General features: G+C 48.8%; 1 protein-coding gene across 1 annotated transcript; it reads left to right on the top strand.

The window, feature by feature from the left end:
* The first annotated feature begins 2,453 nt into the window (after positions 1–2,453).
* UCP2 (uncoupling protein 2) lies at positions 2,454–26,443 on the top strand. Its single transcript, XM_069640135.1, has 8 exons — positions 2,454–2,652; positions 3,454–3,602; positions 6,176–6,417; positions 22,610–22,820; positions 23,320–23,511; positions 23,754–23,855; positions 24,818–24,998; positions 25,802–26,443. Exons 3-8 carry the CDS (start codon positions 6,292–6,294, stop codon positions 25,914–25,916), a joined length of 927 nt encoding a protein of 308 aa, XP_069496236.1. The 5' UTR covers positions 2,454–2,652; positions 3,454–3,602; positions 6,176–6,291; the 3' UTR covers positions 25,917–26,443.
* The last annotated feature ends 774 nt before the right edge of the window (positions 26,444–27,217 follow it).

Genomic DNA, 27,217 nt, shown 5'->3' with positions numbered 1-27,217 from the left:
GTATTTTAATGTGTAATAAAAATGTGGCCGGAACGGCATCCAAAAAGTAATGTCTCTGGACAACTCACTCCCTCTGCAGAGCCCAAATCTCACTGTGCCTTCTTTGCAAACATTAGATAGAAAATCCTCCCTAATAATTCTGCCGATTTAGAGGGGTAATTTTCCAGTCTTCCATAGTGGTAAATGAAGTGTAAAAAACATGTTTTTTTTACCCTCATTTGCAACTTGTGGGATTTGCAAGGTTGGGACTCGCTCGGGTGCGGTCGCAGAATTAGGGTGACCAGACGTCCCGGTTTTGCCCGGACTGTCCAGGTATTTGCAACCCTGTCCCTGGGCCCCGAGACTTTTTTTTATTTAAAATCTCTGTCTCGGGATGTGGGGATCGGGTGGATGCCATCCTGGTATTTGGCCCGGTGCCATCATTTTGCCATCTGTTTGCCCAAAAAACAGAATGGTATCGACCCGATCTGCAAATCCCAGACAGGGTTTAAAAACTTAAAATAGTCTTGGGACCTTGGGCTCTCTCCTCACTCGATGTTTTCACCCCCCTCGCACATACCTTCCTCCGGGTCCCAATAAGTGTTCTGTTGCTTCAAAATGACACAGGACAGGCCACCCACATAGAAGTAGGACTAGTTTCACTGCTGAAGCTGTAGTTCTATTCTATGCCAGCTGCCTGTCCCCCGTACTTTAAGTGAGCAGGGGCGCAGCAGTCTCCAAAAGTGGGACTGAGCTGGGGCCCCCAGGTCCCACCACAACATTGGCGGAGCACATTATCCTGCTGCCGCCGCAGCCGCGATGGGAGATACGCCCGCCATTAAGTCAGGCAAGCTGACAGGAGTGCCAGACAGCCACAGAGCATCGCTGTGGCTGGCTGGCACTTCTATCAGTCACTGTAACTTCATCTGGTGACCCCTTGCGCAAGGGCTCACCAGAGGAATTTACTGTCCCTTTTTTCCCCCAAGGTCGCCGAGGTGTCTTTACCCTCGGCAAACCTGGGGACTCCTTGACATATTTCGAGGTTTATAAAAGATGGCTGGAAAAGTACACAATTCAAGCCATTTTTAAAGCTTTTCCGACGGACAAACACGCCTCGGGCATTGTCCGTCAGCAAAGCTTTATAAAAGATGGATTGAATTGTGTACTTTTCAAGCCATCTTTTTATAAACCTCGAAATGTTTAAAAAAAGATGGCATAAGGTATGCACACAAATATATAAATGTTATATATCTGTGGGCCTAGCGTACTATGGTTTGTGTACTTTTCGCCATCTTTTATAAACATAGAAATATGTTACATATTTCTATGTTTATAAAAGATGGCTTGCATACTAAACACACATTAGCAAGGTACGCATAGAAATATATAAATGCTTACATGCATTTATATATATTGGTTTGCGTACCTTACTGAGATTTGTGTTGTTTTTAGGCCATGCCCCCAAATGACCCCCCCCCCCCTCACACCCCAGTCCCTCGAGTTCTTACCTCACTTAAAGCCCTGCCTGTCACAGTTTTTTTATTTTCAAAATCTGGTCACCCTATACAGAATGAAATGTCCTTGCCCCTCCTCCCCCAATCCGCTCCACCTTTCATACCACGAAAGCATATCCGTCAGCACCTGATTCTCGTGATGGGGAACATGCCAGCTTTTAAGAAGCTGGCGGATACCACAGAACTTCATGTAAATGTCCCATGGCATGCATATGCATCGTCAGGAAGAATTTAGGATCGCAACACGAAGTCCGTGCACTGAAAGTCTGCTCATGGCCACCCTGTGTCCACCAGCTGTTTCCATCAGTGATCTAACTTACCCGTAGATCATACTTACTCATATGGTAATAGGTGTCCTTCTGACCCCTCCTTTCCTTCAAAGATGCATCGCGTATTAGTGCCAACAAAGGGCAAAATTAGTCTTTGATTGATGGATGTCTTTGAGACCGAACTGCATTAGGCTGATTGAAGTTTAAAGCGAGCGTCTTACCAGTACCCCGTTATGCAGAGCTTTCGGCTGGAAGCAGCGAGTGTGATGTTTCAGTGCGCCAAAGCCCCGAGCTGAGAAAAAAGGAACTTACAAAGCGTGAAAGAGAGGAACGAAAATACGATCGGAGCGGGATTAAATGGGGAGAGAGATACGTAGAAAATGATCCAAGTATTGAGACAGCAAAAGCAAAGGACACATTTAGAAAGTGAGACGAATGGAGACCTACTTGACTGGACTGGGAGACAGTATAAGAACGAGCACCTGGATGTGGATTGTGTGGGGGCATCATCGAGGGGGTCGATGGAAATGGATGGTGGGGGGTGGGGCGTGTGGCTCAGCTAAGCTACTGTGCTGTCTTCGGTCTATGCGCGCTCGCGGGCTGGTGGGGGGGAGCCCCATGGGGCGCGCACGGCCGGCGCTGTGGGCGGTCTTGGAGGCGGCACCAGGAGGCGCTGCGGCCGCTGCGTTGCTCCGCCGCGGGCGCTCGGGGCGGTGTCAGCGAGCGCTGACACCGCCCCCTGCACGCCCGGCCCCGGCTCGCACTGCTTATAAAGGCAGAGCGGAACCGGCTTTTCCCCACAAGCTCGCATTCAGCACTTTGCAGCTCGTTGCCACCTTGCTGTCCCCCCTTTTCTGCAACCTTCCCCCCTTTTAATTATTTGTAACCAGGTAAGTGGCGGTGTTGTGTGTCGCGTTCGGGTGGCGGAGACTCCGCTTCCTCTTTGTGTCGTCTCGCGCAGCAGTCTCCGGGTTCAGGGTGTTTGTGTTCTGGTGGTGGTTGCCGGCAAAGGGCACGTTTTCGGGCGCTGATGCCGTGGGCTGACTATCGTGAGCGGGCTGTTGGATATCTGCCCTCTTGTGACCGAGATAATCTTGGGAAAGTCCGTCACTTTAAGGGGGGGGGGTTCGCCTTTGTACCCAGGGCGCTTTCGTAATCACCCATTTTGCCCCGGGTGTTTGGTGTTTGAAATGCATCACCCTCTTCTGCCTGGGCCGATATATTTTTTTTTTCCCCTGGCTGGTGGCATTTTTGAAAAGCATAGTTTGCACGCATTCAGCTAGTGCTGCTTTCTTGGGGGTGCGCCTCGTGTAACGGATTCGTTGGTTTTGTGTATTGAGTGTCCTCCCGGGCGCCCCCTGGGGTATGTAAGGGGTGCCGGCTTTTACCAGTATGTGGGAGATTCCTTTTGCCTTTTGTGAGTAAATGCACCCTGGGGGGGAGGGGGTGGCTTTGTCAAGATGGTTCCTAATGTCTCTTGTAACATGCGCGGGTACCTCGCTGGTGCCTATAACCGTACCCCACCCCCCGCTCTACCCCGTCTGCTCTTGAAATGGGCTTTATTGTTGCCTCTGCTGCCTTGGCAATCCGCGGCATGCATGCTGCGGGCTAGTAGCGCCGAGTGGCCGGTTTCTAGGCGCGCGCCTCCTCGTTTGCCTGCGCTGTTTCTTAACCTCTCTTTCTTCTTGTAGGATACGGAGCATGGTCGTTCGGACCCCATTTTCTAAACGTTTACCTATGGAAGATCAGGGCTACCGGGAAAGAAAGTTCGACGTCCGGGACACCTTCAGGGAATCCTGATCCGCGTCCAGCACAGCCCGTCCTGCAACACTTGAGTAAGGTGAGTCTCCCGTTAGAGCGCGCGCACCCCCCGCCCATCCAAGCGTGGCTCTAGTTTCCCATCCTACGTGCCAAGTCGCAATGGCATCAAGTGAGCCTAGCAGCCTTGGGTTTGAAAGCCACAGTTGGTTTCATAAAGCACAAAGTTTCTGCTTACGATCTAATGGCATTGTAACGTTCGGTGAGGGTGCTGAGCGGGAGCACCCCTTGCTCGGCACCCTCATGTTCTTGTCCTGCCAGCAGGATAACTTTCCTGTGCGGCACCCTGCGAGGGTGCCTTACGGGAGAGGTGCCCCACTGCTAAATGTCTTGGCTCTAAAATCTGCTGGTGGGCAAGCTGTACCCCCTGTTTAGCCACTGCAGGGCTATTACTCCACTTGATTTGACTCATTATTACTATGCCACGGCATTGGCAAACATCTCCCGCGTAGTATATTGGGTGTTGGGTACTCTCCTGCCCCCCCCAGCTGTAGCTCCTACCTATGGGTGGAGATGGAATTGGCTTTAAGTGTTGTAAATGGGGTCGTGCAAACGGAGCACATATATTGACAGAATGTCGGGTGGCTCAAAGCTCCTGCACGTGAGAAATTGGTTTAGAGTGCACCCAGTCCCCTATACTGGTTGCACTCCAGTACGCTGCAGACCCCATTCGATCCGCAGGGTCTATGCCCTGAAATGCACACCACAGCCACCTTATAAAACTCATGTCGGCTTTTGAACTATGTAACCATGCACCCGTGTGCATGGCACGTTAGCAGCACAGTTGTGGGCTTGTGAGAACCGCAGGTTTTGTGTCTTGGGGCAAGAACACCCTGCCCGTCCCCGGCTTGCCTGTTGGCGACACCAAAAGATACAAGCTTTACAGCTCCCGGAGGCCATATGTGACCATATAAGCACTGTCCCCAAGTACCCTCTCCAGTCGGCTGGCAATTAAAGAAAGAAGGCTTCCCATTTGCTTAAAATGTTGCCGCCTGCATCACACTGCCATATGATGGCACTGGGTCCGGGGCACTTTCTAGCCGTCCTTCTGGCACTTCACCCGGGTCCTTGATCTGATAAGATAACGGCGGTGGGCTGGGGCGTGAGATAACAGCAGGGGGTGGGGGGGGGGGGGGGGGCTGGGGCGTGAGATAACGGCGGAAGCGTTCGCCTCAACAGTTTGCCGCTGGAAAATAAATGGTGCCGCTTAGCCACGTCCAAAATGACCTGGCCATGTGTCGCAAAATATCCTTGCTCACATGTATATTATATGTATCCTAAGCTATATTGCTCACATGTAAAACTACAGCTCCCATGTGCCCTTCCCCAGTAACTAAGTTCCCTGCATGTAACAGCGCCTCGATGCCCAAGGGCTGCTGTGAGCTATATAAATGTAATTAAGTAAAATGTGCTTCCTGTTCTTTAGTAACGGGAAGGTGAGCCCCACATTGGCGCAGGGGGTACATTAGTGTAATGTGACCACATTCGTTCTCGTCTCTTGTTATCCAGGCACACAGCTGTCGGGTGGGGGCGGGGGCCGTTGGCTCCCTCTCGCCTCTCCCTGACCCCCCCCCCCCCCCCGCGCTCTGGTTACTGCTGTTTTAGCCCACTAATAGGAGCAGCCAATCGGAGCGTCGGGCCTGGGCTCTGGTGCAAGGTGCAGCCCAACAAAGAACCCGGAAGTGCGCGAGTCTTGAACTGTTCACTGCTGGTGACACCCGTCTAACCCGATGGCAGCCACGCTACTGGCTTCAGTTGCCAGTACTAGGAATGGATGGCTTACACGTGTTTAATCTTACAGCTTGACATGGGTGCAGGGAGAAATGGGCACAATGTCCCAGCTTTAGAATCTGTCTGTTGTAACTATTGGCTTAGACTAAAAGCGGCGGTGTACTGTCCTCCCCAGCCCCCCAATAGCCTGCTTACTGGGAGATTGGGTGCGGGTTCTAAAATGCAGTGTACACCCTGTCTAGCAATGCTTGCTGCATTCCGACAGGACACTGGTCTCTGCACCCGTGATCTGTCTATAGCAGGATGTGTTGGCATTCGAGTGGGTGCTCTTGGGGTGATGGGCTCGCTGACCCTTTCATTAATCTGCAGGTGCTTGGTGTGTTTCTCATGGTGTATTAGTTGTTTGAGACGGGTGTGAGGTTGGTGGCATTGAGCTAGCGAAATGGGACCAGCCTGCAGAGGGACGGGGTTATGGTTGCAGGTTGTCTTTGCCTTGGCCCAACCAGACAAGATCGCCAACACTTTACTCAAACTCATAGGCCTAGTCATTATCGCATCCACACCATGTTTGCCTCACTCTTCCACGGCAGTAGCTAAAGTGCTGTTCTCGTTCGGATCTTGGGCTCCTCCCTAACAAGTTCCTCAGCCAAACCCATAAAAGGCAGGCTGGCACAGAGCTGGGAACTTGGGTCTTCTGACTGATCCACACCCATCAACACTGGTGACAACCATTCCCCATTTTTCTTAGCGCCTCGCACTGAGGCCTTCTGTAGCTGCAGATGGGCGCTATACAAGACCATGGTTGGCCAATGTGCACATGATTTACCACTTGGAAGCCCATCTTATCCTCTTGTTTTTTTGCAGACTTGGGGCAGAGTCCGTTTGCCTCGTCTTATCACTACATCACCTTCCAGCGATCTCCTTCCTTCCGGTCAGACTTTGCGTCTAATTTTGGACCACACTGCTCCCAGTCAGTCAAAATGGTTGGATTCAAGCCCACCGATGTGCCTCCCACCGCAGCAGTGAAGTTTGTTGGTGCCGGGACTGCCGCATGCATTGCTGACCTGTTCACCTTCCCTCTGGACACCGCTAAAGTCCGCCTTCAGGTAACTTTCCATCTCCCCTACTGTACATTCGTGCTGCTGTCTGGTGGGGTTTCTTGCCATCTGGTTTTGTCTGGAGGGCTCCTGCTGTTGTAGCTCAGTGACCTAGATGCCTGCAACGTCTTGAACATGTCGTCTACACCAGGCGAAGCGGGGCCCTTACCACGTCCTTGGATGTCAGCCATTTGCCTCTGCCGTGTTTGACGCAAGCCCCCCCATTTGGAGCACCCTTCTGGCTGCAACCAATGGGGCGCACCAAAGGGGACTCAACACCAGAGCCTTATCTAAAATATACTGTCATGCTATTCACTAATTGCAATGTGTGGATTGATATATGTCCAAGGATTGTTGTGTGGGGCCTTGCACAACAATGTTGTGGCGAACTGAGCGCTGAAGGGGACTCGGTCCTGCGCTGTTACTTGACTCTAGTGACATCATGCTAGATATAGTTGGGGAATGCACTGTCCACTCAAGTGAAGCGGAGGCTTGCCTCACTTGCATAGTCTCAACACTTGAAAGGAAGCGCCCCCAATTCAGCACGATCCTCCCCGCAATGAGAGACAAGAAGGGACTCTCCCGTAGTGGGAATAAGACCAAGACAGAGTGCGGGTGAGCGTAAGTGGGAGTTTATCCAAGAATAAGGCATGCAAAGAACTCTGCAACCTACGAGAGCGCTCTGCCTGACAATAGCAAAGACAGGCGTATTTCTAATACAAGAAACGTCATCAGCACCTAAACACTATAGGGGGCACAGGTCAATCGGGATTGGGTGGCGTCGACTAACTATAGGTGTTGCTGCAGCGGGGTTGGTCCTGGCGGGACGACGTCACTGGTCAGCCTCGTGGGTTGGGTTGGGCCTGGCAGGCCGGCTTGAGGTCATCCGTGCGGTGTTGATGCGCTGGGGCAGCCTGTGACAATGACGAATACCTTTCCTGTCTCATTTGCCCTAGGCCATGCACACTGCAGTTATTCAGAAAATGACATTTAAGTTCATTGATAAATTGCTTCAGCAGCTTATCTTATAAGAATAAACACAACACATGAGGAATGCACCTTGTGAGAGGTCTGGTGGTCGTCGGTTGGGGTGAGATTTACCTGTGTCCTATTGACCGGTATTTTAGGTCGCGGGACGGGGCTCTGGGGCCTGGGCCGAATGATACATGTCTGTCTGCTGCGTTAGAAGTTATTATATAGATGGGTCTCTGTGTCTTGTCTCAATGATGGGGGTCGTCCTTACACGGGGTCAGGATTCTTGGGGGGTTCGTGGGATTTATGAGAGGGTGCTGGTAGATCAGTGGGTTCATCCGTGGGTTTATTACCGTGCTGTAAATAACACAGGTGGCGGGCTGTGGCCTTGGTTGCGGCGCCGGGGCCTCTGACTCTCTGAAGTAACGCCAGCTTGGTTGGGGGAGGTGAGGGAGCGCGGCACAAGTCTTAGCTTTTTTATCTGGCAGGCTTGGTGGGGTGGGAGAGGGAATGGCCTTGCATATACCCGCAAAGGTATTTTCCTCGTGCGTTGCTGATCAGTGGATGCAGAAGTTCTATACTGTTCTGCCTTATTTTGACGTTATTTAGACACATATATATATACTTCAATTTCGTTACACATTTCTTTAATACAGTCGGTTCCAGTACCTTTTCATTACTTCACATTATATTCACTACGTTGTGTGCGTATTGTATGTACATTAGACGTTATACGAGGGATATCTAGGTTATGGCTTACAGAGATTGAAGCTCACCGCTTTGGGTGAAAAAACATATATGAGTTCAAGTTTCTACATACTATTGAAAAACACTTTTACAGGTAGAGGTTACACATTTGGTCAACATCTTTCTCCGTGGTTATAGCAGCATTAGTCCAGACCTGGAGGGATATCATATAACGTTACATTTTTATGGCTTATTCACATTTTAAACAGAGGTAGTTCATTAATACCAATACTTGAATTGTTTTCTACCTTCTTCAGATAGTGATGCTTCAGCTTTTTTCCTCGCTACCCCGGCCTTGCGGTCCGGGTCATACGGGGTGCAATATCACATTGTTACTAATATAATGTTGCCGTGTTGGCGTCTCGGGTTTAGCTCATCTCCGACTTTCTCATGGGAACGCGCTCGCAGTGGATCTGTCAGGGCTGCTGAGGCGACAGAGATGCATGAAAGGCCCTCCAAAGGTGGGGGCCTCGTTACAGTGTGCTGAACTCACACCATGTTTGCTGGGCAAGATGGCGTCTAGGCCTAACTTAATTTTTGGTAAATGCAAAGACGGGGTGCGTGTGGGCAATGTCGTCGGCGGGTGAACCCCCCTCCACCTGGGCCCGGGTGGCATGAGGGTGCGCCCAACGAGCCATGGCCCTCACCTGGGGAGGGAGCTGTAGGTGAGGGGGGCCTCGTGGCCATTCCTCCCCTACATTTCCCCCCTTTCGTTACTTAAAGTAACGAATTTCTTTAGCTCTTCCAATCTTCTACATTCTTGTTCCTCTAACACTGCACCATCCCATGCAGGGGTTCCTTTTATAGGCATCCATGCTCTGCACACCCCCCTTAAACTCTCACCTCTCCTAGCATACTCGTCTGGTGTACATGTTAAATATATACAGTCGCCAGTTTCTTCCAGATCTACCCAGACCTCCTCATACCATTCCAGTTCTACGTCTCGTGGTTCTTTGATAGTGGTGTGCCATAGTTTATCTACTATGTACTTATCACGGCACATAGGCACTAACTGGTACCTGGGGGTGTTGTCTGCTCCTGTCTGCACATGTACTTCTTGTGTTGCTTTAATTGTACCACCGGAGTTGCCCATTGTCACCATCATCATTGCACCGTTAGGAACTGCATTAGCACAACATCGGAGGCCCACCTGGCACAGGCAGAACATCACAAGGATGATCACCACTATTGGTATCAGGAACTTCATTGTCACTCCAAGCCATGAGGGAACCCAGGAGAAGATATTGTCGAACCACGAGCTATCCTCAGCTCCACCTTCCATTTTCATCTTCTCGCCCAGGTTATGTACTGCTTCAATAACGTGGGACAGGGACCCATTTTCTGCATCTTCGGAAGGTACGAACGTGCAGCACGCACTTCCTATTTTTCGGCAAACACCTCCATCGATTGCTGTTAACAGGTCTAGAACATACCTGTTCTGCATGGTCATTAATCGCAGAGCTCGTAGTTCCACCTTTATTATGTTGAACCCTTCTTCGGTGTCATTGGCCAACTGGATCAGTTCCCACCGTGTGATCTGGAGCCATTTTGCATTTGCTCTTGCTTGGACACTTGATACTAGCGAAGCAAAGAATGTTTCCACGGAGCTGAACAGGCGATACTTGTCTGGGATCTGTGCCAATAAGTCAGATGATGCTTGTGATATGTAGTTCGAGGCTCGCCTGTTCCTTGAGAGCTCTTCTTCCTTCCCTCCGGAGGACAGGACATAAAGGTGCGCTTGTGTAGTTGGAGAAGCTGCATTCTGGTTCAAGCCTCCTTTCATCATGTTACTTCTGTCAATATGGCTTTCTGGAATCACCATTAGTGTTGAGTGCAAAGTGGCCATTGAGCAGCTACCACTCCATGATTGGGGAAGGTGCAGGTACGCCTTGTTTCCGCATACCCAGTAGGTGTCCATTAGTGCTGCTGTCCCTTTTTTCATATCTGGGATGGTGAGAGTTTTGTTACAGTTCTTGTTCGTTCCCATTGCCATTTTTCCTTCTCCCTTGAAACATAGTTCGTTTTGTATTTCACTTTGTAGCTTGAAGGGTTTCTCCATCGCTGTTACCCATGTTAGTTTAGGGATGTGTTCTTTCCATATTGGCAAGCACGTTCTTTCCATCCACCGCAACTTGTCCGGTTGGACACCTTTCAGTGCTTCTGCCTTGCACAGCACTTCTTCGTCTTTCCATTTGTTTTCGGAGAACAGTGTCCCTTGTATTGCAAAGAAAGGTTCTTTAAGACAGATCACTCCAGACGCCTGCGAATAGCACGTTTTGTTGTTCTGTAGCATTCTGAAAGAGACATCGTGTGCTTGGAAAGTGTTCTTTATTCTACACAGCGTGAGATGAAGGAGACATTGGGCATCCACAATGGGCAATTCTCGTGGCAACAATACTTTAGGTGTGCCTGATGCATGGGGGATAAGTGAGCAGACATAACAGCTCTCATTGGTTGTTTGTTTGGCTGTTGTGCTCATATCTGCATACCATTTATTTGCTTGGTGTGGGTGTCGTGGGTCTTCCATTTTGTCTAACCCTAGTCCATAATACTCATCATACCCTTTCCCACCAGTCTCTCTTCTCCGCCTACTTTTCTCCCTTCTTCTGTACCTTCTCGTTATAGTAGGTGAAGAACCAGGCCCCCCTTCCTCCCTCCCACCCCCCTTTTCTAATTCTTCATATAGGGTCTTGTGTTCTGTCATCATAATCACTTTTCCATCCTCCTTAATAAACAAGAGATCGTTGTTTGAAATTGGGGCGGGAGGGATCGTGTGGTTGTTGTATGTTCCAGGTTGGGACATTGTGTCATTATTTACATTTTTGGTTCTCGATTGTGAGAGGACAGCAGTGGGTGGTGTAGTATAGTATCCCCACACAAAGTGTGATCCATCCCAGATCAAGAAATCACCTTCTTTGATACCTACAGTCGGAATTGTTTTCGTTCCAGGGGCAAGGGTGGTGTTGTTCCCCCCTCCCCCCTCGTTCATCTCGGTAGAGATGAACGCTATAATCCAGTGTAATACCAGACAAAACATTGAGATGAAGAACACGATAGCACACATTGATAAACCACATTCAAATGAATATGTTAATCTAGCCACTAACATTTCTCTAAATCTAACATATCTATTAGTTGCAGGCTGCCCATTCGATGCCATGATAAATCCTGTTTGAGACACAAGAGTTCATTAAATACAAACATGTAAGCATTTCCACGTTGTAACGTTTCGGTGATAAAATATAGGGTTGGGTGAGGGAGGGGGTGTGTTGACAGACAAGGTAGCCTTTCAATCATCATTATTCGTACCTTACTATATATATATATAAATAATAAAAAACATGACATTTTAAAAACAACAATAATAAAAACATCTTAAAGAGCACAGGAGGGGAAAAAAGAACCCCACGCAAAACTTTCAAAAATTGTAATAAAAAGAAAATTTACATATACATATGTACATGTTTTAGTCCAGGACATTTGTTGCGCGCTAATTGTGCTCACTGTTCATCTCATAAAGCACACAAAATTCCAATCATTCATTCCGCACAACTTCATCGTCCGCTGTTGCCTGTGCCTCGTCCTGCACCTCACTTTCCGCAGCGCTGTAAGCTTTACGTACGTCTGTCAAATGCACCCAATATCGCAGGCCCTTCACCTTTACTGCTGTAGGTGTGCAAAACACTACCTCATAGGGGCCATGGAAACGTGGTGCGTTCCACCTCCGCACAAAACTTCTAACATATATAAGGTCACCAGGCATTAGCTGTAGTGGTTTTTCAGGCAACCTGTTTGGTTCAGTCGCGTTCCCCTCCTCTCTTGTCGAGGGGGGGGCTAGTTGCTTTGCAATTACGCGCGCTGCCCGTGTCAGTTTTCGCAGATATTCTGTGAACTCCTCCCCCAATATAGCTGCGCTTCTGTGTGCATCAGAACGCTCACGGAGAGGCGAATGCGCTGTATGCATTCTTCTTCCCGTGACGATCTCGTGCGGGGACAAATGGTGATCCTTACTTGGCTGGTTTCGTAGTTCAAACAAGGCCAAAGGCAGGCAGTACATCCAAGTCTTTTTAAGGGAAAAACAAAGTTTTGATAATCTGCTTTTTAACAGGCCATTTATCTTTTCCACGACGCCATTACTTTGAGGATGATAAATCGAACATAATTTGTGCTTTATTCCCAATAATGTAGTCACTTCTTTAAATAATTCATTAACAAAATGCGTCCCGTTATCTGAGCGAATAACGTCGCAAATTCCCCAGCGCGGAAACACTTCCCGCACTAGGAACTTCGCGGCGCCCTTCGCGTCAGGGCGGGCACATGGGCCTGCCTCCACCCACCTCGAAAATGGACATACAACCACAATCATGTATCGAGCCCCATTACACCTTTCTCCCATGTCTACATAATCAATGTGGAGCTCTCTGAATGGGCCACTTGGTTTTGGTATCGTACCCCTTAGTGTACGCAAGGTCATACCTGAGTTGTAAATTTGACATGTCGTGCATTCTAGGGCTAACCTTGTGACGTGTTCCTGGAGGCACGGTGCAAACCAATCTTCTTGTATCTCTGCCATTATGTGTTTCTTCGTGTTGTGTGCGGGAAAGTGTAGTTGTTGAAATGCTATTTCTAACAGCGTAATTGGCATTGCCACTTTTCCTGAACTCTCTTGTCGCCACAATAAATCAGTCGGTGATTTGCTGCATCCTCTCTTAGTCCACAGCAATTTTTCCTCTGCACTAGCTCCCTCTTGCAGCTCTATTATCTCCTGTGTGGACATCATGTTGTATCCTGTGGGGACCTCTTGGCTTGTTGTGTGGTGCAACATGTACTCTCCTATTTCACCTTTTTGTAGATATGAAGCTGCTTTGGCAGCGGCGTCTGCTGCCGCGTTCCCCAAAGATACAAAATCTGTATTGGTGGTATGAGCTTGACATTTTACGATGGCCACTGCCGTGGGGTCTTGCAGGGCCTCAATCAGTTCTTTCAATAATTCTGCATGCTGGACTGGCGTTCCGTCTGCTCGTCGGAACCCTCTCCGCCCCCACCGGGCCAACCCACCGTGAACTGTTGTTGTCATGTATGCTGAATCTGTATATATGGTCACTGCGCACCCCTTGGCGGCATGCAATGCTTCTATTAGCGCTATTAGTTCTGCTGCTTGCGCTGAATAGTGTGATGGGAGGCGGTGTTGTACTAGTATCTCATATTCATCTTCCTCTAATCGTACCACTGCCATACCCACATGCTTTTCTCCTGTCTCCATGTCTATTGATGCTGACCCGTCCACAAAATACACCTCACCCTCGGTCAGGGCATTTTCAAAAATCACTGCATCCTTACTTTCGTCACCTGTGTACGTGGCGCAGTTATGGTTTTGCATGTCCTCTACGGTGCATGCCTCTGTGATGAATGTGGCTGGGTTCACTGTTTTACATCTTAATATATGGATGTTAGCGCTGGACAGTATTATCTCATATGCTGTGGCGCGTTGTGTTGTCAATGTGCTCTTTGTTCGCTCTAATATTGCAAAAAGGGAGTGTTCCACAAACAGTGTCACCGGGCAGCCCATCACTATCGTGGCACTTTTTCCAATTGCGAACGCGGCTGCAGCTAGGGATTGCTCGCACGCGAAATGACCTTGCATTACTGCGTCTAGGGTGCCGCTATAGTAAGCGAGTGGCTTGTGCCCTAAAGACGTTTTCTGTGTCAGTACTGCTGTCATCAGTGTTCCTTTGCAGTGTGAAAATAAGAAGAATTCGCGCCCATAATCTGGGTTTGCTAGTACTGGAGCGCTTGATATCAGCTCTTTTAGTGAGTTAAATGCTGTTTTCATCACCTCTGTCCATTCTATGTGTTTGTGTTCTTGTTGTGCTTCTTTCAGTGCCTGTAGCAGGGGCCTTGTGTATGCCGCATAGTCCAATATCCATGCTCGGCAATAGTTACACATACCCAGAAATTTCTGCATCTCTTTTACTGTTTTGGGCTCTCCAATTGTTCTAATCGCCTGTGCCCTGTCTGGTATAATTCGCTTGCCATCCTTTGATATCAACTGACCCAAGTATAGGACCTCTGTCAGACAGTATTGTAATTTCCCCTTGTCCACCTTGTACCCCTTATTGGCCAATAATGTCAACGGTGTTATCGAGTCTTGTCTACACTCTTCCTCGTCCTGCGCACAAACCAATAAATCATCAACGTACTGAATCACTGTGCTTTCTACAGACAAATTCCCCAGATCTTCATGTAGTACCCTGTTAAATATGCTTGGGCTCTCGCAATATCCTTGTGGTAGTCTGCAGTGTTCGAACCTCCTTCCTCCCAATGTAAATGCTGTCAAGTACCTGCTCTCTTCTGCTAAGGGAATCGAAAAAAATGCATTTTTTAAGTCAATTACTGTGAAGTGTGATGCTACTTTTGGAATGTTGCACAGTATTGTCGCCGGGTTCGGGACTAGAGGGAACTCCTTCATTACCACATCGTTCAGTGGGCGTAAATCTTGTATCATCCTCCATGAACCCCCCTTCGCTTTTTTGATTGGGTAAATGCATGTGTTGCATGGGGAGTTTGAGGGCACGATTATACCCTGTGCTAGCAGTGCTTCTATTGTCTCTCTGATCCCTTCTTCTGCTTCTCGCGACAGTGGATATTGTTTCACCCGGGGTAGTATTGCTCCCTGTTTTACTTTTATCACCACAGGCTGAACTTCATGCAGCAACCCTACATCGTGGGGGCCATTAGTCCATAAGTTAGTGGGTACTGAACTCATGTCTTCATCAAAAAATGTGTGCGGTGCTCCTACTACCGCCATTAGTTCAACCTTAGTTTGTCTGGCTGTAACTACAATGTCGCAGGGCATTGCCAGTTCCATCACTACTTCACCATCTCCCTCAGTGTCAGAAAATAGCTCCTCGTCAGAGAGCTCTCTCAGCGGGATATTTGCATTTGTACACAATACTGTCCGCCACTCACACCCTTCCATGTCAATACCAATCACACATATTCTGTTTGTTGATACATGTATTGCATGCAAATCCAACGATAGTACTGTCCCAAGAGCAGTGTCAGGGCTTGCTATGGGACGAAAAAGGAATTCTGCTGGGATCCTCCACTCCACCCTTTTTAGTTCTGGTACTATGAGAGCCAATGTTCTCATACCTTCGACAAACATCTCCTCATTTCTCGGTACCCCTCTGATCTCTTTCATGATTGTGTGGCCGTGTATTACTGCTAATATACGGAGGGGGCATATGCCTGGCGTTGAACATACGATACCGCTCCCTGTGAATGATATTGTCATGTTTAGTTTGCTCAAGAGATCTCTCCCCAGTAAGTTGATGGGAGAGTTTTCATAGTACAGTAAGGGTGCTTTCACTGTTTTACCCCCCACTGTCACATCCAATACCTCTGTGTAAGGAACTTCAATTACAGCCCCAGAGAACCCCTGCGTCTCTAACGTTCTATTAGATAACGGGAATCGGCCCTCTCTAATGCATGATTTCTCCGCTCCCGAATCCACCATGAAAATGAATTGCTTGTCTCCTATCTGCGCTCCTATCAATGGTTCCTCTGATGCATTGTGGGTCGTAGACAGTACTGGACACGCAAGTGCTCTCTGTGGGCTGTCCTATGCGGGGTGTCTCATTGCCCCCCCTTGATCGAAAATGTTCCCCGAAACCACTGACACTCCACTGTAAGGTGCGGGGGCGGGTGCCCCATTAGCTACTGTGGCGAAAGTGTTACCAGGCGTGTAGTGCACATTGTCATTATTCTGTGGGCTGGTTTGTGTTCGGTACTGATGTCCGTGCAGTTGTGCGTTACTCCTTTGTACTACATTGTCTGGTTGCTGGTATTGTCCCATGGGGAGGCCGTAGGGGCTTCCTGGATGGGGGTGTCCGTACTGTTCTATCTCTTGGAAACCGTTGTTTTGTCTGCTCCTACATTCTCTTGAGTAATGCCCCCATCTCCCACAATTCCAACAGCTCCCCTGTGGACCTCTGGGACCCTGCCACCCATTTCCTCCCATTCCTCCATACCCTTGTCCTCCTCTTCGACCCCTGTACCCACCTCTTCCTCCTCTTGGGGCCCACTCTTGCCACGTTGGACCTCCGTTCTGCTCCTGCTCTGTCCACTGTCGTTGCCCTTGTCCTGCCCAATTCGCTGCTATTCTTCCTTGTATTGCTATTTGCCCCTCCTCTCCTTCCTCTCCCTCCCGTATGAGTGGGAGTCCCGCTACCACTGCTGCGACCTTCACCAATTTTGATTGCACCAACTTCGCCTCATCCGCCAACCTTTTCTGTGCTACTTCCCTCTCTCTTTCTTTGATCCGTTTACAATGGTGTACTATTATGCTTTGGATCTCCGGCCAGCCTTTTGCCTCAACACCTGCTATTTTATCTAGTGCCTTTTGCACTTCCTTTGGGAGCCCTCTCTTAATGATGAAGTAAAATAGAGACGTGGATTGGTGCCAGGGCGTACCCGTTTCCGCTCTCCACATCTCCTGCACCCGGAGAATGTAATCCATAGCGTCCTCCCCGTCATTCATGGTACATTGCATTACTGACTGCAAATCAGGGGTATCTGGGAAGGTTTCCCGCAGTGCGTCCCACACCCTTGCTCGCACGGTGTTAAAAGAAGCCCCATCATGGCGATCACACTCTAAAGTTACAGCTGGAAAACCCGCTTTAGCCCATACTCTGTCTGCCTGATCCCCTACTGCGGACACTAGTAGGCTTTTCACATCGCCTACTGCCAGCGGTATACCAGCGGTATGTTTCTCAAATGCATATATCCACTTGCTTGCCCCTCCTGACAGCTGTGGTAGTAATTTCATTAGATTAGCCTTGTCCATCTGAGCCCACGGTATATAGTTTGGCCTCCCACCTCCCCTGTGCAGTAATGGGAGTTGTAATTTCCCTTTTGCCGTTGCAGCTTCCTTTTCCTTAGTCACTGCTGACTCTAATGACGCCATCTTCCCCACCCTATTTCTTAGTCGTCCCATCCATTCATCTTCTATAGTCCCCAGTGAACATGCACCATCTAGCTCCTCGCCGTCTTCTCCTACTGCCATGCTCAATCTATCACTCTCATCCCCTCCTCCTCTGACATCACATAACAAATCCTCTCTGATCCCTCTCTCTCGCGAGACATTACCAATGCTTCCTTCTGCTGTCCCTACTTCTATTATCCTGGTCGGTTCTTCCTCAATTCTGAACAATATTTCCCCCTTTTTCCATCCTTCCTCAATTGGTCTACTTTCGCTCGACGCTCTAGACGTGCGCCCATATTGCGTGGGGGCGCATGCTGTGCGTTCACATATGTCTTTTATTCTTGAGAGTTCATCTCTTGCCACTGTAAGCCTCGACTCTAAGTCACTCGTTAACTTCTCTATGTCCACCCTTTGTGTGCCTCCCTGGGCGCGCTCTCTGGTGTTTTCGTATGGTGGGGGTGCAGTTGGTCTTTGTGGTGTGCTGGTCGAAGCGGGAGGCACATAAATCGGGTCGCTGTATCCTGCTGCAGGGGCTGGTTTAGGTAACATTGGGTACAACATAACCACTTCCGCAGGTTGTTCTGTGCTTACCTGTTCCTTTTCTTCTCGCGGGATCATTAGTGGATTGTCTGTGGTGGAAGGTAAATCAATATTTGGAGCTGGAGCTTTGGGTGGGGGTACTTCCTCAAACAATCTCCAAAGATCTAATATCTCCTTCCTATTCTGCCATTGTTTTCCCTTATACTTGAGGCGAATACATGTACATACCATATCAAGAACGCTTTTGTCAAACGACCCTCCTTCTGGCCAAATCTGGGGCAACCCCTCCCCTTTCAATTCTGTTAACCATTGATCATGATATTTATTTATGCGTTCAGTATATCCCGGCAAGCTCTTACAAATGTGTGACAAGGGAGTTTCAGCCCCCATCCTCTAAATTGCTAGCGCTACCGCGTTCGCCTTCGTTACTTTTGATTAGGTGTAAATATGCGTATGTATACCTTTATGGCACAGACAAGAGCGGACCTCTCAAAATTATCACCCACTGTCATTCACTGCACAAATCTCTTCTCACTCACCATATCTCATCTCTTTCCCATTCCCAGGCACTCTTATGTGATCTCACTTGTAATAGATCAAGTACTGGTTATGGCCACACTCTCTGACACCACCTCACGGCCACCCGATCATCTCTAACACTCGTACGGTGCGCGCACCCTTCACAATGCTTTCCGCTCACACTTTTTTTTTTTTTTTTTCCTCCCTTTCCTCCCTAACCAGCTGTCCCTGTTTTCCTGCTAAGGTTACTGTGTTCACGTCTGTACGTGCCACTACTGAGTCCCCACTTTTTAAGATGTTCTAACTTCTTTATACCCTTCTCATTTTCGCCCCCTACCCCGTGGAAATGGAAAAAGAAGAAATAGAGAGAGAGAGCACAATCACTAAAAAATATTCCCGGTGTCTCCTTTTGCTAGACACCAATAACTTATTTCTCACTTCTTCATATATTCCCAGTACTAGTCTAGATAGTACTATGCGGCGCCGCCTTCCACCCCCTTTCGGAGCTAGGTTTCCGTCACTTCTACCACGTCACTTATTTCTTACTCCTAATGGCCATATGCAAAAGAAAGAATAAAGAAAGTTTCAAGACCCGTCTGTAGTAGACCCCCGATATTCTTCTCCTCTACCTGTCCCCGTTCTTTTGTTCCCAATTTCCCCTTTTCCCCTTGACGATCACTCGCACTCGGTACTCACGTGCCCGTCTTGAACCGATACTCTCCGAAACTGGGTCCGTCCAGGCGGCGTCACCGGTAACTCAACGGTCAGCCCCTGGCTCCGGCGAGCGGCACTCAAAGGGGATTTTTTTCCAGTACCCTTTCTCATTGAGTGCGCACTTCTTATTGTGCCGGTCGCCGTTGGCGGGCGGCCTCCCGGAGACGGCTCACCGTGCGTATCCCTTCTCGACCGGAGATTCTCGTGCCACAAGGGGGTCGTTAAGAAGGAGTTAGGAAAAATAGTTTGGAGATATCACGTCGGGGTCACCACTGAAAGGAAGCGCCCCCAATTCAGCACGATCCTCCCCGCAATGAGAGACAAGAAGGGACTCTCCCGTAGTGGGAATAAGACCAAGACAGAGTGCGGGTGAGCGTAAGTGGGAGTTTATCCAAGAATAAGGCATGCAAAGAACTCTGCAACCTACGAGAGCGCTCTGCCTGACAATAGCAAAGACAGGCGTATTTCTAATACAAGAAACGTCATCAGCACCTAAACACTATAGGGGGCACAGGTCAATCGGGATTGGGTGGCGTCGACTAACTATAGGTGTTGCTGCAGCGGGGTTGGTCCTGGCGGGACGACGTCACTGGTCAGCCTCGTGGGTTGGGTTGGGCCTGGCAGGCCGGCTTGAGGTCATCCGTGCGGTGTTGATGCGCTGGGGCAGCCTGTGACAATGACGAATACCTTTCCTGTCTCATTTGCCCTAGGCCATGCACACTGCAGTTATTCAGAAAATGACATTTAAGTTCATTGATAAATTGCTTCAGCAGCTTATCTTATAAGAATAAACACAACACATGAGGAATGCACCTTGTGAGAGGTCTGGTGGTCGTCGGTTGGGGTGAGATTTACCTGTGTCCTATTGACCGGTATTTTAGGTCGCGGGACGGGGCTCTGGGGCCTGGGCCGAATGATACATGTCTGTCTGCTGCGTTAGAAGTTATTATATAGATGGGTCTCTGTGTCTTGTCTCAATGATGGGGGTCGTCCTTACACGGGGTCAGGATTCTTGGGGGGTTCGTGGGATTTATGAGAGGGTGCTGGTAGATCAGTGGGTTCATCCGTGGGTTTATTACCGTGCTGTAAATAACACAGGTGGCGGGCTGTGGCCTTGGTTGCGGCGCCGGGGCCTCTGACTCTCTGAAGTAACGCCAGCTTGGTTGGGGGAGGTGAGGGAGCGCGGCACAAGTCTTAGCTTTTTTATCTGGCAGGCTTGGTGGGGTGGGAGAGGGAATGGCCTTGCATATACCCGCAAAGGTATTTTCCTCGTGCGTTGCTGATCAGTGGATGCAGAAGTTCTATACTGTTCTGCCTTATTTTGACGTTATTTAGACACATATATATATATACTTCAATTTCGTTACACATTTCTTTAATACAGTCGGTTCCAGTACCTTTTCATTACTTCACATTATATTCACTACGTTGTGTGCGTATTGTATGTACATTAGACGTTATACGAGGGATATCTAGGTTATGGCTTACAGAGATTGAAGCTCACCGCTTTGGGTGAAAAAACATATGAGTTCAAGTTTCTACATACTATTGAAAAACACTTTTACAGGTAGAGGTTACACATTTGGTCAACATCTTTCTCCGTGGTTATAGCAGCATTAGTCCAGACCTGGAGGGATATCATATAACGTTACATTTTTATGGCTTATTCACATTTTAAACAGAGGTAGTTCATTAATACCAATACTTGAATTGTTTTCTACCTTCTTCAGATAGTGATGCTTCAGCTTTTTTCCTCGCTACCCCGGCCTTGCGGTCCGGGTCATACGGGGTGCAATATCACATTGTTACTAATATAATGTTGCCGTGTTGGCGTCTCGGGTTTAGCTCATCTCCGACTTTCTCATGGGAACGCGCTCGCAGTGGATCTGTCAGGGCTGCTGAGGCGACAGAGATGCATGAAAGGCCCTCCAAAGGTGGGGGCCTCGTTACAGTGTGCTGAACTCACACCATGTTTGCTGGGCAAGATGGCGTCTAGGCCTAACTTAATTTTTGGTAAATGCAAAGACGGGGTGCGTGTGGGCAATGTCGTCGGCGGGTGAACCCCCCTCCACCTGGGCCCGGGTGGCATGAGGGTGCGCCCAACGAGCCATGGCCCTCACCTGGGGAGGGAGCTGTAGGTGAGGGGGGCCTCGTGGCCATTCCTCCCCTACACACTTCTGCTCTCTTGCAGGCTAGGTACCTAGTTTCAGTGGGGTACACGGCAGAGGTTGGCCTTACTTGCATAGTTTGTTTATTTACAATGAGCTCCGGACCCGGGAGTAAATGGGCGCTGGTACATGTTACAAAGCACAATACATGGTAATTAACAGTGATATTTTTAGCAAAAAGTTATATACAGAGTACAGGCCATGGCCAATTAAGACATAACTGGCACATGTACAATATATACAGATAGTAACTGTGTCTAGCATACTAATTGACTTTGTGCCAATAAACACCCAATGGCAAGTTTCCTGAAGGACTGGAAGGAACTGGCTGACTTAATGTTTAGAGGCGGAGTTCCAACGTTGGATGCGAGGACAGTGAAGCTGGAGCCTCCGGCTCTTAGAGTTAAATCTGGATACCATGAGACATAGGGTGTTGGAAGATCTAGTAATTCTGTTGGACTGCTTCCAGGTGAATTTATTGGTAAGATAGGGGGGGCTAAGTGGTTGAGAGCTTTGTATGTGAGGCAGAGTTTTGAGGTCAATTTTTTGTTGGGTGGTGAGCCATTTGCATGTGATTCTAGAGTTGGAGATATGCTCTCGCCTAGGAATATTTAGTGCTGCTCGTAACGCGTTATTTTGAATGACTTGGAGTTTACTAATTATAGCTTGGTTGGCGCCTAGGTAGAGGCTGTTGCAGTAATCAAACTTGGACTGTATAAGGGCTCTCGCTAGAGTAAGGCAGCTATTAGAGAGAAAAGGTCTACAGGCCCGAATTAGTTTACCCGTGTAGGCGGTGGAGGAAGCGGTAGAGTTGACTTGCTTGGTGAGATTGATATTGGCATCAAGATAGAAACCAAGTTTTTGGCGACAGGGATGGTGTTTCCATTGATTTTAGAATAGTTGGGGCTCAGTTTTTGTAGGTTGTTAGGTGAACCAACAATGAGCAGTTCGGTCTTCTCGTCGTCCAAGCAGAGGCCATGTGTGGCCATCTATGCCTGAATGACAGAAAATTTCATTGATCCTGGTGACATCAGTATTGTAATTGCCAGATATGGTGAGCACATCTGCTCTCTTGCCAGCTAGAGACCTAGTTTCAGTTTGTTACACGGCTGAGGTTGGCCTCACTTGCATAGTCTCAACACTCTGCTCTCTTGCCGGCTAGAGACCTAGTTTCAGTTGGTTATACTGACTTGTACCAGTTTGCTGCTGCACCCTAGCTTGCCTCTAGCTTCAGGAAATTGATGCAGTTTTATTCAATGTCTGTAATGTAACTATTCAATGCAGGTACCGCCGCGACTGAGGATGAGCCACTCGTACCCCTTGATGCCACAACCCAGTAACTCAGTACACTGCTTTTATTTACGATGTGCACCCAACCCAATCGCTCATAGCTTTTCTTGTGTACAATTTCTTCCAACTTAAAGGAGTCGCAGATGAGCGGTAACCCCTGGCCTGAGGATGGCAGTGGAAAAGAGCCTTTTCTTTCAGTTGGTTTTAGTGAATTGGGCAGTGCCCGTCACTGTAAACCCTCTCCATCCCCTTCTCTCCTGTACAGATACAAGGGGAGAGCAAGTCTCTGTCCGGCCCATCGCGGACGCTGCAGTACAGGGGTGTCTTCGGCACAATCAGCACCATGGTGAAGACCGAGGGGCCCAAGAGTCTCTACAATGGCCTGGTGGCCGGTTTGCAGCGCCAGATGAGCTTCGCATCTGTGCGCATCGGACTCTACGATTCCGTCAAGCAATTCTACACCAAGGGCTCTGAGCGTAAGTCTAACTTCTCTGGTGCTCTGTGTGTGGGGAGGGCACATGCTTGGTGGGAACCAGCCTTTGCCTTGAAGCGCATCCAGTTACATGCGTTGGCACTAATGGGTTACTAGGGTTCTACCATTTTTGCTTCCCACACATTTCAAGTGTGGAGTTCCCTGCCCTCCAACCGCACCTACTTTTCTGGAGAAATATGCTGATGGACCTCAACGGGTTGGTGCTGTTACTCGTGCCCATAGTATGCATAACATAAGTTGTGGGGTCCGCCTAGTCTATGGCTTGGTGATAGCAATGTATTTGTTCCCATATTAGCTTACTTTCATCTATGCTTTAAGCCCCATTGTGATGTCTAGTTTACAAAATGGCTGCCTTGTCTCCCATTTTTCTTTTGGACATCTGTGGAAAGGAATGCTGGGCAGTGATGCTGTGTATTTGTGGTTCTGTGTAACTGAAGAGGTGCTTGTGTAGTAGGACTTGATGTTGATCTTCCTTCTCCTAGATGTTGGCATCGGCAGCCGACTCCTTGCCGGGTGCACCACTGGAGCCATGGCCGTGGCCATTGCCCAACCAACGGATGTGGTAAAGGTGAGGTTCCAGGCCAACATCACCAGTGGTACCAAGAGATACAAAGGGACCATGGATGCCTATAAAACCATTGCCAGAGAGGAGGGCATGAAGGGCCTATGGAAAGGTTGGTCTTGTCTGCATGTATACCTTGATTTGGTTCTCCAACTCGAGGGCCAGGTTTTCACGATACCAGCAATATTCATGAAGTACATTTTCATACAATGATTCTAAACGTATGCGCATTTTGTCTGCCTCCTGAATATTGAGGGATGTCCTGAAAAGCGGCCAGGATTCTGGGCCTGGAGTTGGCGAAACCCGCATCCAATTGATCTTGAAATGCTCATCTTGTTCTGCTTTGTGTTCTAGGCACTGGACCCAACATTACCCGAAATGCCATTGTGAACTGCACTGAATTGGTCACTTATGATCTGATCAAGGACATGCTGCTGAAGTCCAACCTTATGACTGGTGGGTGCAGTGTGCTGGTCCTGGGGCCAGTTTTCTTTTGGTGCTTCACCTGTCCTCTGCATGCACCTTAGTGAAGGAGTTGGTGTAGAAGCCAATCCTATTTTGATGCGTGGTGTTTTTGCACTTATGTCTGCCCCCTCTTACCATTTAGGATTGACTTGACAATCTTGCACAGGGCTTGAAATGGCTGAGAGCGTATTAGCTCCTGGTTAGCTTGAAAAAGTCTCCAGGAGCTAATGACTCCCTGGGCCAGCTGATGCTTTACAAACCTACATATGTGAGTAACTGTTTGGTATTGGACACATCTAAGGGACCTTTAAATCGGGATGAAACGTACATGGACATTTGCACATTAGCTCAAGGTACCACAGAGGTGGCGCCTGCCTACTGTGATTAGCGCTAGAAGCTGTTCTATGGTGTAGGGCCTGCTTGTGTTTCTTCGAATGCTTTAGTGCGTTTTCACTGGAGACTTCACCATGGGTAGTAGTGGTTGATGGCGGCAAGGTGTTTCATTCTGATTTTAGGGCAGAAGGTCCAGTTCCTTAAGGCACTTCTCTTGGAGCTGGGGGAGGAAAGACTCGAAGTGATGCTCTGGCATGGGGATCAGACAATAGTCCTTGGGGTGCAGGGGAGTGGACAAGTTGGATACTGTCTCCTAAGGCATAGGAAATTTCACAACCTAAACCTTTAGTTGCTCATGGTCAGAGGTGGTGAACATGTCATTGTATTAAGTTTGTAATTATGTTTAAATGCCTTCACATGCATCTTGTAACTAAGCTCATCGCATCTAACAGCGCCTCGATGCCCGAGGACTGTTTGCATGCTCTATACATTTAAATTAAAAAAATGGTGGTTGTGTAGTGTGGTTGTCTAGTGGGTTTAGCTCGCAATTACTGTCCTTGTAGAGTCTAGTTTCCAGTGGGGACGTTGGCATTCAATGCATTTCTCTTCATTTCTTGCAGATACCCTTCCCTGCCACTTTACCTCTGCATTCGGTGCAGGCTTCTGCACAACCGTGATTGCTTCCCCAGTCGATGTAGTGAAGACGAGATACATGAACTCTGCCCCGGGTCAATATGGCAGTGCCTTAAACTGTGCGCTCACCATGTTCAGAAAGGAAGGACCCAAGGCCTTCTACAAGGGGTGAGTACAGTTAATGGTAGCTGCTTTGCCAGTTTGGCCCACGGCTACGCTGGTCACCTACAGGGCATCTTTCAGGCTTGCCAGCCACCTGCATGGGAACTCCTTGGATAGTGTTGGTCAGGCTTTCATTGGCATGGGGAGCACGTTGAGAAGTGGTGGCCATGCAGAGCTAGACAGACTATGATCGTTTGGTGGCCATCAGGGGTGTTGCTTGGTCTGCAAAAGATCCAGGGGTACCCTAATGATGGGACTGTCATGACTTGGGGCTAGCTAGCCTTTGGGCTGTAGCCTCTCGGCTAAGACCCAGGGCTATAGTTCCCACCCCCCTGCAATGCTTCTGGTGCCCATTCTTCACTGGTTTATCAGGGGCATGTTGGCTTTCCTGCATGGGGCCTAGTATTGTGAAATGCACCAGTAATTTAGGCCTGTACTGTCCTGATCTGAAAGACTAGTCTGTCGCCTAGAGGTGCCCAAGCCTTTATTTACAGGCTATGAGATAGTAGGCCACTGGTAGTATAGCTCAGTGGTAACGTGCTCGCCTTGGAAGCAAGGCTATGCAGAGCAACATGGGTTTGAATCCCGGGTCCGCGCTTGGAAACCTTGGTATTGATAGTTGTAGATCCTGCTTTAGGCGGGAGTACTGGTTTTCTAGCAGCAGCCTGTTAGTGCACTGATTTTAGAAGCTTCTGTAGGGACTGCCCCTTGCCATCAGCAGGTGGAGCTCCAAATGTGACCTACTTTCAGTTGAACGCTAGTGCGCCCCCATCGTGGATCTCAGTTCAACTGTGCCTCTTTGCTTGCAGGTTTATGCCCTCGTTCCTGCGCCTGGGCTCCTGGAACGTCGTCATGTTTGTCACCTACGAGCAGCTGAAGAGGGCCATGATGGCGGCCCGCGTCTCCTGGGAGGCCCCGCTTTGAACGCGCTGAGCACAGCAGTTTGGCCCTGGTCCAGATTTGGCACTTGATGAAATGTTCGCTCTACCTCTGCATAGCCTTGTTTTACTCTCCAGGCATTCTTCCTATAGTCCTAGTACTTGCTCAGCACGTTTTTTTTTACGTTAACTTGTCTTATTTCGTCATGGGGGGAATATTTTTAAAGAAGCTTGTCATTTTTATTTTTTTTTTGTTAAACCTTGTAAGGGGAGAAACTATGGCAACATTCCTAATGTAAGGTGGGCAGTAGGCTACACCCTTTTATGTGTCTGGTTCTTGTGCCGTTGCTGTATGGTGTGGGCTGGCAGCCACTCCCTCTACTGGCCATGTATACACAAGGTGTGAGTTGGAGGATGTGGTGGGGGTGAGTCACCCATGTGCTGCCAGGATATGACTTGGGGCTGTACTACAGCATAACGGCTGAGTATTAGCAATTTTACAACCCACTGCAGTAACGGTGCACCAGTGTCTGTACCGTTTTATAAAATATTAAAGTGGAACTGAGCACACAATGTACTTGCTTGGTGTTTGATTTGGTGTGGGTGGTATTGTGCCACTTTCCTTACCTTTTAACTAGAGCCTTGCTTGGAATTCTCTCTGCCTGTTTCCTCCCTTGCATTCTTCAGTGCAGTTTGCTGTTAACAGGAGCCCTTTGGACTTTCTCGTGAACCGAGCACAGAATATTTCTGGGGTGGGAGGGGTGATCAGTTTTTTTACTTCCATTGGCACTTCCTGGTGCCCTCTGCCTGAAGGTGGTCTCTTGCAGGAGCGGCTACTGTTGGATGGTGTTTGCTAGTGGTGTAGACTGGCTGTCTCTGGGCACAGTGCCAGGTGGGCAAGGGGCATCAGATATCTGATTGCCACGGGTATGCTTGGAAGTGAACCTGCTTTTTGAAAAGGTCCAGTCCTCTTGTGGCCAATAGGCTTATTGTGAGGGGAAATGTCCTGTTTGGGTTCCATTAAACTTCTGTGTATGAAGACCAAGAATGGGCATAGGATAAAAGTGCATAGCTTGTTGGGCACTACGCCTTTAGATTTCCTGGCTAATTGGTCTACCGTACATACTTACACACAGTACCATCTGGTAGGTGAACTTGGGAGGTTTTTGTGGGTATGCATAGCGGCTCAAGCGTTTGCTTCAGGAAACTGCTTTACTGTATCCTTGCCTGCCCCTATGCGTGGAGCTGTGACCTGGCATCTAACCTGTGCTGCTCAGCAGTGCCCTTTGGCTAGCCTGGGTGTCGCACACCAGGAATCATGAGGGCAGCGCAGACCTCATTGGTGTA

The sequence above is a fragment of the Ambystoma mexicanum genome, chromosome 7q (assembly GCF_040938575.1).
Source record: "Ambystoma mexicanum isolate Mex_15411 chromosome 7q, UKY_AmexF1_1, whole genome shotgun sequence".
Lineage (NCBI taxonomy): Eukaryota > Metazoa > Chordata > Amphibia > Caudata > Ambystomatidae > Ambystoma > Ambystoma mexicanum.
The sequence above is the reverse complement of the archived record's forward strand: the minus strand, read 5'-3'. Positions and strand labels throughout refer to the sequence as shown.